Genomic DNA, 18,591 nt, shown 5'->3' with positions numbered 1-18,591 from the left:
ATCCCACCCAGGCCCTACCCCCATATCCCTACATATTTATCCACTAATCCCTCTAACCTACGCATCTCGGGACACTAAGGGCAATTTTAGTATGGCCAATCAACCTAACCTGCACATCTTTGGACTGTGGGAGGAAACCGGAGCACCCGGAGGAAACCCACGCAGACACGAGGAGAATGTGCAAACTCCACACAGACAGTGACCCAAGCCAGGAATCGAACCCAGGTCCCTGGAGCTGAGAAGCAGCAGTGCTAACCACTGTGCTACCGTGCCGCCCTGACTCATCCTGGAGTCTTGATCATGGCCACAGAAACATCTGTCTGTGCCTCGAACTAACGAATCCCCTATTACTACTCGTCGCTTGGTCTTTGCTCGATTCTGCTCTACAGCAGAACCAGGTGTGGTTCCATCGGCCTGGCTGCTGCTGGTATTTTCCCCTGAGAGGCTATCCTCAACAGTATCCAAAATGATCTACCTGTTTGAAAGGTAAAAAGTCACAGGAGACTCCTGCACTACCTGCCTGCCTCCCCTGGTTGTCACCCATTTACTTGACTGAACCTGTGGTGTGACAACCTCCCTATAACTAGTGTTACGGTTATCACACTCTCTGCCCCTTGTATGTTCAGCTGCCACCCCAATTTAACAATGTGAGCTGTAACTGGACACACTTCTTGCAGACAACGTTGTCAGGGAGACTAGATTGCTCCCTGATATCCCACATCTGGCAGGAAGAGCATACCACTGCCATAACTGCCCTTTTACAGTTTAAAAAGATAACAATCTCAACTCGCCTTTCCCTTGCTTGTGGCCCTCAGTGACTTTTTTTGGTTGGAGGAAGGGAAACACTGAAGTAGTGTTCGTCAGAGAATACAGCAGGATATAGATAGGCTGGAATATTGGGTGGAGAAATGGCAGATGGAATTTAATCCAGATAAATGCGAAGTGATGCATTTCGGTCGATCTAATGTAAGGGGGAGCTATACAATAAATGGCAGAATCATCAGGAGTCAAGACACAGAGCGACCTGGGTGTACACGTCCACAGGTCCTTAAAGGTGGCAGCACAGGTGGAGAGGGTGGTCAAGAAGGCATATGGTATGCTTGCCTTTATTGGACGGGGCATAGAATATAAAAGTTGGCATATGATGTTGCAGCTGTATAGAACGTTGGTTAGGCCACATTTGGAAGACTGCGTCCAGTTCTGGTCGCCACACTACCAGAAGGACGTGGAGGCTTTGGAGAGAGTAAAGAAAAGATTTACCAGGGTGTTGCCTGGTATTGAGGTTCTTGGCTATGAGGAGAGATTGGGTAAACTGGGGTTGTTCTCCCTGGAACGACGGAGGATGAGGGGCGACCTAATAGAGGTGTATAAAATTATGAAGGGCATAGATTGGGTGAACAGTGGGAAGCTTTTTCCCAGGTCGGAGGTGACGAACACCAGGGGTCATGGGTTCAAGGTGAGGGGGGCAAGGTTCAACACAGATGTCAGGGGGACGTATTTTACACAGAGGGCGGTGGGGGCCTGGAATGCACTGCCAAGCAAGGTGATTGAGGCGGACATGCTGGGATCGTTTAAGACTTATCTCGAAAGCCACATGAACAGACTGGGAATAGAGGGATACAAATGAATGGTCTAGTTGGGCACATGAGCGAGGCAGGCTTGGAGGGCTGAAGGGCCTGTTCCTGTGCTGTATTGTTCTTTGTTCTTTTCTTTTGTTCTTTGTTTGGGGGTTAACTGTCCCTTGACAGCTCCTCCACAAACCACTGTTTTGCTCAGGTCCTCCTCCTGGAAATGGTGACTGTGCTCAACATACAAATCACCCTGACAGCCACAGTTTCTTGCACTTTTGGTGCAAGAAACGCAAGTAGCAGATTACTTTCAAACATGGGTTATGTACTAGTTTTATTTCTGATGGTAGTGTGCACTTCTCTTGCAATTTTCAGTCCCTTTTTAGTGATTGACTACCCCTCCGTCTTTTTGGGTATAACAAACTGTTCTTTCAACACTGACTTGTCTGCTAACCAGATCAAAGGGAGCAGGTCCAAATAAAAAGCACGGAGTGAAAAAGCTGCTTAAGCTGTCGACATATGCCATCTTTTCAGCTTCCTTCACCATAGGTAAAGCGAATGCAGCTCTGAAACTTCCCAAGTCTGTTAAGATTACCAGGATCTCCTCTCAATTTCAGATTCGGGACCCAAATAAATAGATACGGCTCTCCTCCAACATCCTTGACACTGGGATAACCTTGGAAGTCTGATGCTATTTCAGTATTATTGCTATCCTAAACTTGGAGAGCCAGCTCAGGATCACCAGAGTGTTCCAGTTCGTTTATCACAGTCACTGACTGATCTCCTGACACGGTAAGAGTTTTAACAACACCAGGTTAAAGTCCAACAGCTTTATTTGGTAGCAAATGCCATTAGCTTTCGGAGCCCTGCTCCTTCGTCAGATGGAGTGGATATCTGCTCCCAAACAAGGCACACACACACACAAAATCAATTCACAGAATACTGATTAGAATGCGAATCTTTACAGCTAATCAAGTCTTAAAGATACAGACAATGTGAGTGGAGGGAGCATTGGGCACAGGTTAAAGAAATGTGTATTGTCTCCAGACTGTCTGTCCTGTCTGGAGACGATACACATTTCTTTAACCTGTGCCTAATGCTCCCTCCACTCACATTGTATGTATCTTTAAGACTTGATTAGCTGTAAAGATTCGCATTCTAATCAGTATTCTGTGAATTGATTTTGTGTCTGTGTGTGCCTTGTTTGGGAGCAGATATTCGCTCCATCTGACGAAGGAGCAGGGCTCCGAAAGCTAATGGCATTTGCTACCAAATAAAGCTGGACTTTAACCTGGTGTTGTTAAAACTCTTAATGTGTTTACCCCAGTGCAACGCCGGCATCTCCACATCATGATCTCCTGACACCATTTGAGTCTTTGCTTTGCTCCGCTTCTTTATCACAGCCTCTAATCCATGCACTGCTCCTGCTCCTTTATCACACCCTGACACGTGTTTGAGATAACCATGTTGATGCTGAGGGAACAATTCAGTACTTTTCATTTTGCTTCATCATATAATCTGTTGTTGCAAATACTGTTTTAGGCCACTTGCCTCAGTGAGGTAAAATTTGGATGCATGGCTTCCTCCTGCTTTGTAAGGCTTCTATGATTCTAAATCACAGCAAAGTCAATGACGATTAGGTGTAGGGGCTCAAAGGACTGTTTTTAGTATCAATGCTTCATTTGTGGTTAGACTCTAAATCACCATGAAGATTTGTTGGTAATGTCAAATAGCCTGTGAATGGATTATTTCTACTTTTAAAAGCTGCAGGAGGTGGAAAGTGATGGCTGGATCAAAAAAAATGAGAACATTAAAGGCAAGTAAAACCAGCCCAAAATAAGGGGTAAACCTCGATAACCCTTTTTGGAAATTGATCAACAGATCTGAAGTTGCCAAAGTTAATTCTCAGATCAAGGCATTCCAAAGTTCTCAGGAAGGTATTGTGTTACAATTTTCATTGACCTTGGTTGTAATTGTGTAGAGTGCCAAATAGTCACTATTGTGTGGACATGATTGAGATATTCGTTCAAGTAGTGTTTAGCTTCCTCATTAGCAAGTTGGCAGTGAAGACAGAATTAATGAATCGACTTGGAAGTGGTGTGGGAAGGATCTAAGCACTTTCAGGCCAAAACATAGGATGTTCAATCCATTTGTGTTTATTAGAAGCATTGACATAGAAAATTGGAGCAGGAGTATGCCATTCAGTCCTTTGAGCCTGCTCCGCCATTCAGTATGATCGCGGCAGATCCTAACACACTGCCACACTCCTGCACTCTCCCCAAACCTTGGAAACCTATTTCCTCAATATATTCAGTGATTTGGCCTCCACAGCCTTCTGTTGGTAGAGCATTCCACAGATGCATCACCCTCCTGAGTGTAAATTCATCTCAATCCTAAAATAGCCTAACTTGTATCTCAGATTCCAGCATCCGCAGTAATTTCCTTTATTTCTCAAGATTTTGTATATTTCAATACGATCTTCCTCATTCTTCTAAACTGCAGTGGGTACGGGCCCAACTTGTACAACCTTCATAGGATGAGCTCTTGTTCACAGGCATGGGTCAAATAAACCACTGAACTGCTTTTAAAGCAGTTAAACTTTCTTTCAAATAAGAAAACCAAAACTGTACACTACTCCAGATGTGGTCTCTGCAAAGCACTGTACAGCAGCAGTAAACCTTCCCATCTTTTATCTTCCATTCCTTTTGCAATGATTGCCAATATTCTGTTTGTCTTCCTATTCACTTGTTGTAACTTTGTGCCAGGACATCCGGATCCATCTGTTCTTTAAGAAACATAGAAACCAGAAGCAGGAGTTGGCCATTCGGCCCTACGCACCTGCTCTGCCATTCATTATGATCATGATTGATCTTCAAATTCAATATCCTGATCTCCCCACCCCCGCCATATTCCTTGATCCCTTTTGCCCCAAGAGTTCCATCAAATTTCTTGAAATCACATCTCTACTCACAGAGTCATCACTCTCTGGGCAAAGAAATTTCTCCTCACCATTTTAAAAGGTTTACCCCTTATCTTCAAAGTATGAACTTTAGTTCTGGACTCTCCCACCATTGGGAACATTCTTTCTGAATCTATCCTGTCTAACTGTTAGAATTTTATAAGTTTTTAATGAGATCTCCTCTCATTCTTCTAAACTCCAGTGAATATAATCCAATCGACTTAGTCTCTCTTCATATGACAGACCTGCCATCCCAGGAATCAGCCTGGTAAACCTTCGCTGTACTCCCTCTATAGCAAGGGCATCCTTCCTCAGATAAGGACACCAAGACTGCACACGCTACTCCAAGAGTGGCCGCACCAGCGTCCTGTACATCTCTATTTCTGTACTCAATTCCTCTTGCTATGAAGGCCAACATACCATTAGCCGCCTTTACTGCTGTCAGAGATCCTGGATACCAGCAACCTTCGGCACTCTTACTCTACTCTCGTACGAACAGCGCTGGACACCATGCATCCAATGCAAGGCCTTTAATGACTTGTGTACAAGGAGAACCCCCTTCCTCACCATCAAAATGACTGGAGTGATTCTGGCGTTACAGAAAAACAATTTAGCAGTTATTGTCAATTACAGCAAGTCAGGAACAAATAGTTATTTTACATCCTTCATTGACATGCATAGTTGCCAATTAAATCTTGGCTTTTCACCCTTTCTCATTCGATGAAAAATTGACTTCTGCTGATTCTTTATTTGCATAGCATATCCCCATACCTCGCCTTTGGTATTTGTTATGGAAAAATCTGGTCTTGCTCACTCTCTGGTGAAGGTCAAAAAGCAGAATGTTATGGGGCCTATGCAAGTCAAGGTTAGCCTGAAATAGCAGACAGACTCCCTTGAAGGTCTGCAATTGATAACATTCTCACTAGCTATTACGGAGCTGTTACAGAGAAGGCATGAAACTTTTAATCTGAGCATTTTAACTTCCACACTGCCTTCAATCTTTCTTCTATCTTTCCCCATTCAAATATATAGTACTTTTCTATTCTTCATGCCAAAGTGAAGAAGTTCACATTTACCCACATAATGCTCCACCTGTCAATTTTTTCTCCACTCCCATAACCTATCTATATTCCCTTGCAGACATTGACTCCACTTTGTTTGCTACCTATCTTGATATCATTGGCTAATTTAACTGCGATCCATTGATATACATTGAGGACCCAGCACTGGATATAATTTGCCAATCTGAAAAAGATCCATTTATCCTGACTCTCTGCTTTCTGTTAATTAACCAATTTTCTATTCATGCAAATATGTTACCCACCACATGCCATGTGCTGTCAGCTTATATTGTAACCTTTGATGTTGTACCTTATCAAATGGCTTTTGGAAATCCAAGTACATAGAATCACAGAATTGTTATGGTGCAGTATGAGGCCATTTGGTCCACCATGTCTGCACTGACTCCCTTCGTGCCACTTCCTTGTCTTTTCTCCATATCCCTGCACATTGTTCCTATTCAAACAATCATCTAATACCATCTTGAATACCTCGATTGAACCTGCCTCTGCCACACTAACGGGCAGTGCATTCGCATTCCAGAATTGAGCCACTGGTATGAAATTTTTTTTTCTCACATCACATTGTTTCTTTTGCAAATTGCGTGAAACCTGTGCCCCCTCATTATTGATCCTTTCATGAGCTGGAACAGTTTCTCCCTATCTATTCAGTCCAGTGCTTCATGATTTTGAACCAATCATAGAATCCCAACAGTGCCGAAGGAAGCCATTTAGCCCATTGAGTCTGCACAACTCTCTGACATACCATCTTGCCCCCCCCCCCGCCCTATGCAAAGACTTAATTTTAAGATATTTCTGCCGATACGCAATTACATTTAAATGCTAGACTGTAGGGGTTAACTAACACCGCTAAGCTGAACAATTGTAGCTAACTTGACTACATGTATAATCAGAAGGCATGATGAGTTAGCTACAATGGTAACAATGCAGGCAAACAGTTTCCCATTATAGCAGCTGCAAGGATTGTTTTTCTGGCCGGAGACAGCACACGAAAAACACTTCCAATAATGAGATAAGGATTGAAATGTATTTTGGTTTCAGTGTGTTCAGTTCTTAGATTCTGCTCATTTCAGTACATGTTTTTTGGAGGACCTGGCTGAGAAGCCAGTCTCCAAGTTCGCTTTTTTCTTTCACATTCTTTTCAATAAAAGAAAACCATTTTAAAACTCGTACCAGTGCTGTCCTCTCTCGACTCTTCAAATGAATGAATGGTCCCAACAGTTTCTGGCGTTACGAACAGGGTCGCTGAAGGCTTATTGGACTGATTCCAGGACATCGCACCTACATCATGAATCCCGGAGGTAAGGACTCCTCTTAATTAAAAGTCCTCGGTCGATTGTCTAAGTCTCGTCCTTCCCTTCATGTGATCCTTAACAAACCGAAGCACTGGTACTAAGGCTTGAGGCCCCATTCAGAGTTACCTCGTTTTGGCAGTGTCTGTGATAAGATTCCAACCCGGCTAGAATAGCCTACAGCTCGAGACCCATTAACCCCTTAATGACCATCACCATGACCGAAGCAAAAAGTCAGACCAAATCTCCTCTTCAGAATCAGTTACCGACCACAATAAAAGACGGGCAGGCCCCACCTAATGTTCCGGAGGCCAGGGCCACAGCCATTCTGAGATTGAACAGAAGTACGGCACCTCCTTGGATGTAATAGAGGGTCTGGGGGAAAATAACCCGTATGAAGGATAAGGAACGCATAAGATGGTCCTTCGCCGTCATGGGCCAGATCCGACAACTGAATGAAGTAATCAAGAATTCCCAACATGACCGCGATATGACCAATGCAAAGAATCAACTAAGTGGTATACGAACAGTTGGAAAACAGTTGCCTACCACTTACTCCACCAGGCGGCAGACCCGGAGAAAATTGATGTGGTCTAAAGAACTGCCACATCCTAAGAAAAGGGGCATGAAGACCTGGGATCAATTAAACCACCCCAAAGGTATATACCAACTCCACCTGTGGGATGCAGTTCAGATTATAAGCATAATGGTGCCCGGACAAGCAGCAAAGAGAATACAAAGGGATGTGCAAATGGCTCTGGATGAAAACTAGCAACTACTTAATGCAGGATGGGACGCCATCAAACGGTGGCTACAGGTATTCCGCCCCGCCAAAATGGACTGGGGAAAAGTAGCTGTCAACAGAGGGGTACAGAAGAGGTATGGGAATATGACTAACATTTTAGGGAATGGACAACGCCAGTCCCGACGAAATAGATGGCAGTACTTTTGGACCCATGAAAGCTGCATTTGTCAACGCCCAAAAGCCAAAATTGGCAAAGATGGTAACGTTACACATGCCAGACTGGGACAAAGTCGGAACAACATTTGCGACATTGATGCAGCGCTGTAACCAAATCGATTGGGGCATAGGAGCCAAAGTCCGTGCCCTGCAAGCAGGAGAGAAACCGAGGATTCGGACAGGCCCTGTCAAGGGGTGTTACTGGGAAAATGCCACTACTGCGGAAAAGGAGGTCACTGGGCAAAAACATGCCGCGTCAAGCAGCAAGGCAAAGGATATCAACCTGGAGATCAAGAACGTTTGAAGAAGTTTAAGCAGCTCACCCCAGAGCAACAAATGTTGATCGATGCAGCAAAAAACTAAAGAGCCTGCCCTCGCTCTCACAGCCCCCCTTCTGGTGCTAGTGGAACAGAGGGGAAATGGGATATGTATAACGATGAGCATGGGCGATCAAGACATAGACTTTTTCCTGGACACCAGAGCAGAAGTAACCTATCTACCACTGAAATACAAAAGACATTTCTCCATGGGCGACCGATTGATAACAGCACAAGGGGCAAGTGGAGGTAATATAAAACTCCAGCGGACTAAACCCGCTAGAATTCACCTCAGTCCTCAAGTGATGACCTGAATTTGGGTGGGACCGGTACGACAGGTCTGTCTTGGACGTCCTGATTCAGCTAAGCTCCTCTTTGGATTTTAAAGAGGGTAAGGTGAAGTGGTCTACCAATCCTTTGAAAAAGGAAGACTGGAAGAACCACCCGATATGGGCCTGAGATGAGATAATGATTGCGGCCTACTCCAGATGGAACCAGCCTCATTCACTAGATCACCACCACCCTGTACCAGACAGTACCCCATCACCCAACATCTATCGCCAGCGTCCTACCAGTTATTCAAGAACGAGATAAACAAGGCATGCTCATCAAGACAGCCCTGTGTGGCCAGTAAAGAAATTCAACAGAACTTGGCGTTTGACCATCGACTCCAGAAAGGCCAATCAGTGTATTGATCAAAAAGCCCCTCTCGTCACGGACCCCTCCATCATTTTTGACGCCTTAACCCCGGAACATAAGAACTTCAGTCATCGACATGGCTGACGGATTTTGGCCGGTGCCGCTAGCACCTGAGGTCCAACCATGGTTTGCCTTTATGGCCCAGCAGCAACAGTATACGTGGACCTGCTACCACAGGGGTTTCACAATAGCCCTACGGTATTTCACATGGCCTTCCAAAGCCACTTGTGAGAACAACCCACGTTGGCCTCCACGATTATCCACTACATGGATTATATCCTGTTAGCCTCCAACAGGGAAGTACACACACAAAGGACTTGCACACACTGCTGGATCATCTTCACCTGAAAGGACACAGGTGAGCATCAATAAAGCACAGATAGTCGAAAGAGGTTGTATTCTTGGGACAGAAGATTTCCGAGGGAAAGAGAGAACTTATCCAAGACAGGGCCACAGCCATTCGGACCGCTAAACAGTCCAAGAACTGAGATCCTTTTTGGGTCTATGCAACTTTAACAGAAGTTGGATGGACTCTTACACACAGCTTACCCAGCTGCTGAACGACCTTTTGAAGGGAAAAAGGGCATCAAAGGAAGCTATTGCCTTCATGGGAGAACACGGAGAGGCTTTCAGGAACCTCAAAGATGCTTTGTGCACCGGCACTAGGAATCCCCAACAATGGGAAGCCTTTCACCTTGTTTGTCCAAGAAAAGGAAGGATTTATGACCACTATACTGACAGGAACATGGGGACTGGCAAAGGTCTATTGGCTACTATTTCGCAAACTTGGTACGGTAAGCCCTGAGATGGGAGGTTGCCTGAGGGCTATGGATGCCACCTGTCGAGCCATTATGGCCACTACACCTGTTCTGGATCAGAAGCTGTCAAGTGTCCCCTCACAGTCCACGCTTTGTTGTGAATGAACAGAGTATTGCAGGTCATGGCAGCCCGATGGACCCGCTGGACAGTGGTTCTGGAGGCCCACACTCTCCATTTCATCCGGGCTAGTCCAGTTAACCCTGCAACTATGCTCTCACTTCCTGAGGAAGGAGACTATGAAGAAGACCATGATTGTGTGGTACTTCTGAAAGAAACAGAAGCTGCCTTAGCAGCTGAGGGCCCTCTACCACAACCCTTTGCTGTGATAGAGGAGTCGGACACTTTAGGAACTTTCAAGCGGTTATTGTATAGGCACATGGAGCACACATTTTACAGACGCCGTCATGGTTTCGGAAAAGGTTCGGCACAACATCGTGGGCCGAAGGGCCTCTACTGTGCTGTACTGTTCTATGTTCTAACCCACATCTAATCTTTTTTACGGATGGCTCCTCCTATGTTGGTGTCAGAAAAGCAGAATGGGCAGTTACTCCCATACATTTACTGTGGTAAAAGGCTGTCTATCCTCAGGAATGTAAGCTTATCAGGCCGAACTGCGAGCCTTGGTTGAAGCCTGCCAGGTAGCAGAGGGACAAATGGCTAATATTTATGCGGACTGACGGTATGCTTTCGGAGTTGCCCACCACTTTGGTCAGTTATGGCGGAAAAGGAGTTGCCTCACAGCAGCAGGAACACCTATCGGTAACAGGAGGGAAGTCTGAGACTTACTCGAAGCCATAAAGTTGCCCCAGGAGGTACCCATTTTGAAGTGCAAAGCCCATACGAAGGAAAATACCGAGGAAGCAAAGTGAAATGCGCTGGCCAACCAGTGAGCCAAAAAGGCTGCCCCTCAATCCGCCTGGTTGGAAGGATCAACCCAGATGTGCAGACTGGGAGCACTTGGTCTGACACACGATCTGCAGAAGATGCAAAATGAGAATACATGGAAAGAAAAATGGGCATGGATCGAGGCAGGAATAAAGCTATGGGAAGATGGTACATGGAGGCAAATAGACACCGAGAAGCCAGTTGCGTCCCAGGCACTGATGCCCTTTCTAGCACAGCAGATCCAGTTGTGGGAATACCTGGCCCTGAAACAGATGGTGTGGTTTCAGAAAGCTGGCGGAGACGAGGAGTCAAGAAACACGCCCAGCTGGCAGCAGATCATTGTGTGGTCTGTCAGAACAACAATCCGGGACCCATCACGGTAATGCCCCAGCTGAAGCCCCCTGCATCGGCGGGACCATTTCAGGATTTACTGGTTGACATATATATATCTCCTTCCATGTCAAGGATACAAAGACGTCTTGGCCATTGTGGATCGATTCTCCAGATGGATGGAGGCTGTCCTGGCAAGGCAATCCACTGTCAAACACACAGCCAAGGTTTTGTGTAAGGACTACATTCCCAGATGGGGAGTCCCGAACAGTATTGACTCCGATCAGAGAACCCATTTTACGCCGTCTGTAAAGGGGTCTGTCGGCTGTTAAACATGACCTGGAATTTACACTCTCCTTACCACCAACAATCATCTGGACAAGTGGAGCGAATGAGCTGAACTCTGAAAGACTGACTTGCTAAATATCATCAAGAAGCGACACCATGGCCCAGGCACGACCTCTTTCAGGTGCAAAATTGTTTCCCTTTCCCTTCGCAGTCATCATCATCATCATTCACGACCTGGAGTCCTGTGTAGTACAGGGCAACCCCAAATAGGACAGTGGGCCTGAGTCCATTTGAAGTAATAGTAGGAAGATCAATGTCGTTGCCTGGAACCATTGACTTGTGAAAAGCTGATTGCTGCTTGAGGAGCGACACTTTGTTAGAATGTTGTAAATACCTGACAAATGTTATCAGTTCTGTTTCCCAGCAGGTGTCTACCAAGTGCTATTGACCACCCAAGCAGCCATCAAAGTCCAGGGAAAGAAGGCCTGGATACATGCATCACAGATTGAGAGCACCCAGTGGTTCCACCTGAGGACATTGATCTTTTATGCTACTTGCATATATAGTCACATTTTAACATGTTTAAACTCAGTATTATGTTGTCTTTTTGTACATTAAGCATTTATCTATTCCCAGTCTGCCAGTCCCTTGCACCTGAGGAACCAAAACAAGTGACCAAAGAATTGCAGGTGAACACCTTGGTGTACATGGCCTACGCCTATGCCAAGAGAGCTAATGTCTCCAGCTGTGTGCTGCATATGATTACCTGACAGTTAGGAAAATATCACGAATTTGGCTGGACACATAAAGAAAGGAAATGAAAAAACTTGAACAGCCTCCACCTTGTGGGACTGGTTGACTAGGCTCACTTGGGAGCTCCATGGTACAAGGGCTGGTGCTATTCTTTGTATTGTTGTAATGATATACTGGATAATCTTAATCCATAAATGCATGTATAACCGTTTAATGACAATACAGAAGGGTAAATCCTGAATGATGATGATGACTGCGAAGGGAAAGGGAAACAATTTTGCACCTGAAAGAGGTTTCATTTTTGATTTGAAATGGTTATATAGAATCCAAGGAGGGAATTGAGGGATCCTGTGTAAGTGTAGCCCTGTTTGATTCATAGAAACATAGAAACCCTACAGTGCAGAAGGAGGCCATTCGGCCCATCGAGTCTGCACCGACCACAATCCCACCCAGGCCCTACCCCCACATATTTACCCGCTAATCCCTCTAACTACACATCTCAGGGACAATTTTTAACCTGGCCAATCAACCTAACCCGCACATCTTTGGACATCTTCAGTCTATGCAAAGACTTCATTTTAAGATATTTCTGCCTGTGCACAACTACGTTTAAATGCAAGACTGTAGGGGTTAACTAACCCTGTTAAGCTGAACAATTGTAGCTAACTTGACTTCATGTAGAATCAGAAGGCTAAAAATTAACTGCATTCCTGAAGGGTAAATAATGAAAGAAAACAACAGTTTCCCATAACAGCAGCCTTTTCTGGACGGAGACAGCATACAAAAAACACTTCCAATAATGAGATATATTTTGGTTTTAGAGTCTGTGTTCAGTTAAGTTCTTAGATTCCACTCATTTCAGTACATTTTTTTTTTAAGAGCCTGGCTGAGAAGCCAGATACCAAGTTTGCTTTTTTTGCTCTGTCATGTTAATCCTTTAAGTTCTTTTCAATAAAAGAAAACCATTTTCAAACTCGTACCAGTGCTGTCCTCTCGTCTCTTCAAATGAATGGACTAACATCCCCAACCCGCTAATCCCCCTAACCTACATATCTTTGGACACTAATTTAGCATGGCCAATCCACCTACTTGCACATCTTAGGACTGTGGGAGGAAACCCACGCAGATGTGGGGAAAATGTGCAAACGCACAGTCAGCTAAGGTTTGAATCAAACCTGGGTTCTTGGTGCTGACGCAGCAGTGCGAGCCACTGTGCCACCAAGAAATCAAATCTCCTCTTGACCTCCTCTGCAAGGGGAACAGTTGCAACCCTTCCAAGCTAACCTCATAACAAAAATTCCTCATCTCTGGAACTATTATTGTGAACCACTTCCGCACTCCAGCATGTTCACGTAGTGTGGCGCCGAGAACAGTACTTAGTACTCCAGCTGAGATCTAACAAGTGTCTTGATAAGTTCAGCATAACTTCCTTCCTCTTGCACTCTATGCCCCTCTGAATAAAGCCCAGAATGCTGTATGCTATTGTACTCTCTGCCCTATTAATAAAATAAGAAGTCTCACAACACCAGGTTAAAGTCCAACAGGTTTATTTGGTAGCAAATATCATATGATATAATATGATATTTAATATAATTTAATATATGATAAATATGATATTTGCTACCAAATAAACCTGTTGGACTTTAACCTGGTGTTGTGAAACTTCTTACCGTGTTCATCCCAATCCAACGCCGGCATCTCCACATCATGACTATTAATAAAGCCCAGGATACCATATGCAGTTGTACACTCTGCCCCTGTTAATAAAGCCTATATGTCATAAATACTATGTCTTATTAACTGCTCGCTCCACCTGTCCTGCCACCTTCAATGATCTATGTGCATATACACCCAACTCCCTCTATTCCTGCACTCCTTTAAGAATTTTACCCCTTTTGTATTGTTTCTCCATATTCTTCCTACCAAAATGCATCAACTTCTTTGCATTGGCCTCCATCTGCCACCTTTCTGCCCATTCTACCAACTTGTCTATATCCTCTTGAAGTTGCACACTCCTCACAATTTGCAATAGTTTTTGTGTGATCTGTATATTTTGAAGTTGTCCCCTACACACCAAGATCTTGATCATTAATATATATCAGGAAAAACAAAGTTCCCAATGTTCCCTGGGGAACACCGCTACAAATGTTCCTCCTGCCCGAAAAATAGTAATTGACCATTGCTCCCTACTCCAGGAGTAATCCCCTGGTTCTTTTCTGATCCACCTTGAATGTCACTTGATCAAAAAACTCAACAGATAGTAGGACACAGTTTGCCTTTCATAAAGCCATGTTGTATCTTCCTGATCACCTGGTGATTTTGCATCTTGCTGTAGTCTCTTTAATAACGAATTCCAACACTTTCCCTATGACATGTTCATCTAACTGACTTCTCTGTTTGTGCTTTCTCCTCCTTCCTTTCTTGAATAAAGGAGTTGCACCAAGACCGCAGGATACAGGCCATCCTGTCCTGGGGACATGTTAGCCTTTAGGACTCATAGCTTTCCTAGCACTTTTCCCTGTTGACCATGATTGTTTTACGTTCATCCCTTCCTCTCACTTCTTGATTATCAAATATCAATGGGAACTTTTCTAAGTCTTCTACCATGAAGGTAGGTGCTAAACACCTGTTTAACGCCTTTGCCATTTCTTTGTTTTTTGTTCTGGAGGACCAACATTAGCTTTCACTTTTCCCCTCTGGTGAATGTAAAAGACTGAAAACATCGTTCAAAGACTAACAACAGCTGAAAAAATTGTCTGCGGTTGGTCATTTATTTCATTGCTGTTTGTGTGACCTTTGCTTATAATGCACATTTACTTCCATGTCTCCTGCATTGTAACAGTGACTACACTTCAGAAGCACTTAATTTAAAATGACATCCGAAAGTCAAGGAGAGCACTATGTAACTGGAAGCCTTTCTTTATAATCTTGACCCAGGATCTTTTTCCGATTCATTTCAGATTTGGTGAAGGATTCATTTTGACTCTGGTTAAGGACCACTACCCAAAATATTAACTCCATCCCTTATGTGTACTATGTATTTAGAGCCATCTCCATATTTATTCTCAATGTATCCCTGACAACAAAAGACAAGTTGCAATTAAAATTAGTGTGTTTTGGTAACTATTCTGTTTTATTCTGCAGGATGATATAAGTGCGATGGAAATGGAAGAAGACAAACGAGACCTAATTTCTCGAGAAATTAGCAAATTCAGAGATACTCACAAGGTAGTACCAAAATTCACTATTTCTACAAATATAAGCACAAGAACTGCAGGCTCTTTCACGTTTTTAATAAAGCTGATAGTCATTAAAATATTTGCTGTCATTTAGCTTTTTGTAAAATTGAAGCAATCAGAATTTTACCTTTGCAACTTAATGTAGATGGATGTTACATTAGGCCCATTTTAAGTTAGAATTACAAGGTAGCAAAAAAATAGATTAATCCACAATGAATATTTGCTCGTATAATCTGATTTTCTCAGAACTACTTTTATGTTTTATGTAGTCAGAACTAGTTTCAGCATCAGTTGATAGACTAGTGGTTAGTTTTGTCTTAATGCATTGAGCTGAGTATTGCTTGTAGCGCATTTAGCAAATGAGTATAGGAATCAACTTTAGAAATTTTAAGTTAACACAAATTTGAGAAGGGAGAACAAATTAAAGCCCTGCCCTAGAGCTGTTGGCTAGTGGAAAAATAAGTGGTGTTATGTAGTACTTTTGAACTGTAGGCATATATTTGCATATTGAAGAAGCAGCTTGGGCAAGGGGAATCCAAAACAGGTACCATATAACATGCATGGAATACTGTACATGCCCTTAAAGCTAATCTATTCATTGACCCCCACCATTATGATAGAGATCATATGGTGACTAAAGCAAGATGAACTCAGAACTTGTGAAAATGCATGGATAGGATGTAAGTATGAGCTTCAGTTTCTTTTTTATAAAATTCATGGATACCCCCTTAGAAATATGCAAAGGTGCAACTGGTCATTTTTTAAAGTTCAGTTTTGTCATGATCTTGAGCAATCTCTTTATTTCAGTATTTGTGGTTTAATGCAATCATTTGAATATTGGGATTCTTTAATATTTGCACAGTCAACCTTTGCATGTTTTGATTCTTTTATATTGTAATGTATTTGCTGCAGTCTTTCAGACTGTTGCTGTCAGATGTTCAGTTTAACAGGGGGTGTCCATTTAGAGCACTGATGAGTCTGAAGAATGTGAGGTAAGACCCAATAAGTTTATCTTCTCCCTCTCTTCATTTTGCTATTATTTTGCATTTGCTGTGTCATAAAATCTAATATTTTAAATGTTTTCACTTAAGCTCATTCATTTTAAAACCACAGTAACATAATTTAAAAAGCCACATTAATGTTGAAGCAGTTTTGATCTTTTGTGATGTAAAAGATATCAAATAGTAAAGTTAATCAGAATTTTATAAGTAGTTTCAATGGAAATTGAAGGATTATTACATACAATGAAAACTGAAGGAATTGAACAAAATATTCAAAGGTATGGGGATCTTGAAGCCTACCTTTTTATATTTCTTTACCCGTAAGTTTATCCTCGTGAAATGTACTCAGCTAAGAGGGATTTCAGACATCTGTAAGTATGTAGAAGAATATATTTTTCCTTCACGCCAAAATATTAGCTTTTAGGAAATTACAGAGGTAAGTTCATATAAATTTTGTTAACACTTTAATCGACTATCCATCAAATCTAGAAATGACCCATTTTTGTAATTTTATGTTGCTTTTTATCAAAACGTTCCAGCATGTTTGTGCTTTGTGTAAGCTGGCACTGTTTAACTTAATGCATTAGTAGTTTTAACAATTTAGAATGATCAGAGTTGAAAATTGCAGCATAATTATTTGCCCTAATCCTTTGCATCTTCATTTTTATATAGGCCAGATTGTGCTTCCGCACTTAATTCAGTTTGGTATATTTAAAACATACTTTTGCATCTCTTTCAACATTAATTATGGCAGTTACATCAGTATATCCGGCAGTGGATGGTGATGATTTTGAGTGTTTTGTGTTACCTCATGCTGGTTGGATAAATTGATGTGTTGTAAAAGTTTTCTTTTTGCTATTGTTTGATGATTTGAGTCATTGATGACCGATTGACAACAAGAACCTTGAGGTAAGAACCTGTGTTTATGATTGTTTAATACTTTTGAATTGTTATATATTGTATTTTTAAATTTCCATGTTTAATTACAAAATAGGGATGATGTGTTGTATGTAATGTGTGTAAAAGTTGTTTTTTTAAAAAATGTGTTGGCATCTGCTGGTGCTGACAGCTTGGTCATTCTATTACTTGTGAACAATTTACTTGCTCTTCCCAGACACTTAGCTTTTAGGCAGTGTTAATCCAGTCATGACGGTCCAAGTCCTAGCAGACCACTGTAAGTCAAATCACTTCCAAGGATGGATTGTAGTCTATTGATGTTTTCATTTTCTTGAGGGAATTCCGGACAGTAAAGTTATCATTAAAATTTGTATGTTTTATCAGTAAATGATCATCTAAACTGTACAATACCTTCCTTATAATTGACAGGTTCTATATCAATATGCACTTTTTCTGCATAATAAATATGATCTTGTGATTAATGCACTCTCCTTTAAAGCAATGTAATGTTTGAAATATTGCCTTTAATGGCTAAGGATTGTTCTGTTAATTTTTAGAAACTAGAAGAAGAAAAGGGAAGGAGGGAAAAAGAAAGACAAGAAGTTGAGAAGGAAAGAAGAGACAGAGAAAAAGAACGTGAACGAGAAAGGGAAAGGCGAGAGAGAGAGAAGGAACGTGAAAAAGAAAAGGAACGGGAGCGTGAGCGTGAACGTGAACGTGAAAGGGAAAGGGAGCGTGAGCGGGAACGTGAGAGAGAACGAGATAGAGATCGTGACCGTGATCGTGAAAGAACCAAGGACAAGGATAGGGAGCGAGACCGAGAAAGGGACCGAGAGCGGGATAAAGAGAGAGAGCGAAGCCGAGACCGAGAAAGAAGCAAGGATCGTAGTAGATCCAGGTTTGCACTGAATTTTGGGAAAGTAATTTATTATCTTTTTACAGATTATATTTTGAAATTTCTCTCTTGCTTCCCCTTTCTTGTAGAAGTTGTTGGCCTATTCTATTTCATTTGCTAATTTGGAAATAAAATTGGAGAAAGTTAACCTCTGCCAAAGGAAATTTGAAATTTGCTGTAACACATTGATATTCTGCAGACAAGCTTCATCGTTTAAGAAAGCAATCAGTGCAAACTCAGTGGGGCTATAAGGGGGAAAAAGAGGTTTTCTGGGTGGTGTTGACTCTTTCCACCTGGTCTTTATAATTTACTACTTTTATTGTCTTTGGCATTGAGGGTGTCAGGTTATTTGACCACGAGAGCTTTCACAAGAGCTCAGTTACATGCTTAATTACGTTAAAACCATTTGCTTATATTTTGTTGAAATTTGCAGAGAGAAAAGCCGAGAAAAGGAGAAGAAAAGGGATCGGGAAGAAGATGAGGAAGAAATGTATGAACGTCGGAAACTTGAAAGGAAGCTCCGTGAGAAGGAGAATGCTTACCAAGAGGTATCGATTGTGAGATCAAAGGAATTCGCAATCAACACTGCTGTAGGAATGGTTTTGTACT

At 42.5% G+C, this 18,591-nt stretch overlaps 1 protein-coding gene across 8 annotated transcripts in view; it reads left to right on the top strand.

Annotated features, from left to right (window-relative positions):
* The window catches only part of rbm25b (RNA binding motif protein 25b), a 129,967-nt gene that overhangs the window by 44,147 nt on the left and 67,229 nt on the right, over positions 1-18,591 (top strand). For 4 of the 8 annotated variants that reach the window (XR_013500013.1, XR_013500012.1, XM_078233698.1 and 1 more), the window contains exons 9-11: positions 15,095-15,178; positions 17,645-17,985; positions 18,416-18,530. Coding sequence is in view for 4 of the 8 variants with exons in the window: in XM_078233698.1 (XP_078089824.1) it covers positions 15,095-15,178; positions 17,645-17,985; positions 18,416-18,530 (540 nt within the window). In the remaining 4 variants the exon portion in view is untranslated. Of the gene's footprint in view, positions 1-15,094; positions 15,179-17,644; positions 17,986-18,415; positions 18,573-18,591 lie in introns of all 8 variants that reach the window. The other 4 variants (XR_013500011.1, XR_013500010.1, XM_078233696.1 and 1 more) reach the window with 1 other exon arrangement.

This window comes from Mustelus asterias, chromosome 18 (genome assembly GCF_964213995.1).
Source record: "Mustelus asterias chromosome 18, sMusAst1.hap1.1, whole genome shotgun sequence".
In the NCBI taxonomy this organism is placed as follows: Eukaryota; Metazoa; Chordata; class Chondrichthyes; order Carcharhiniformes; family Triakidae; genus Mustelus; species Mustelus asterias.
Note: the sequence above shows the minus strand (reverse complement) of the source record. Positions and strands in the feature narration are given on the sequence as shown.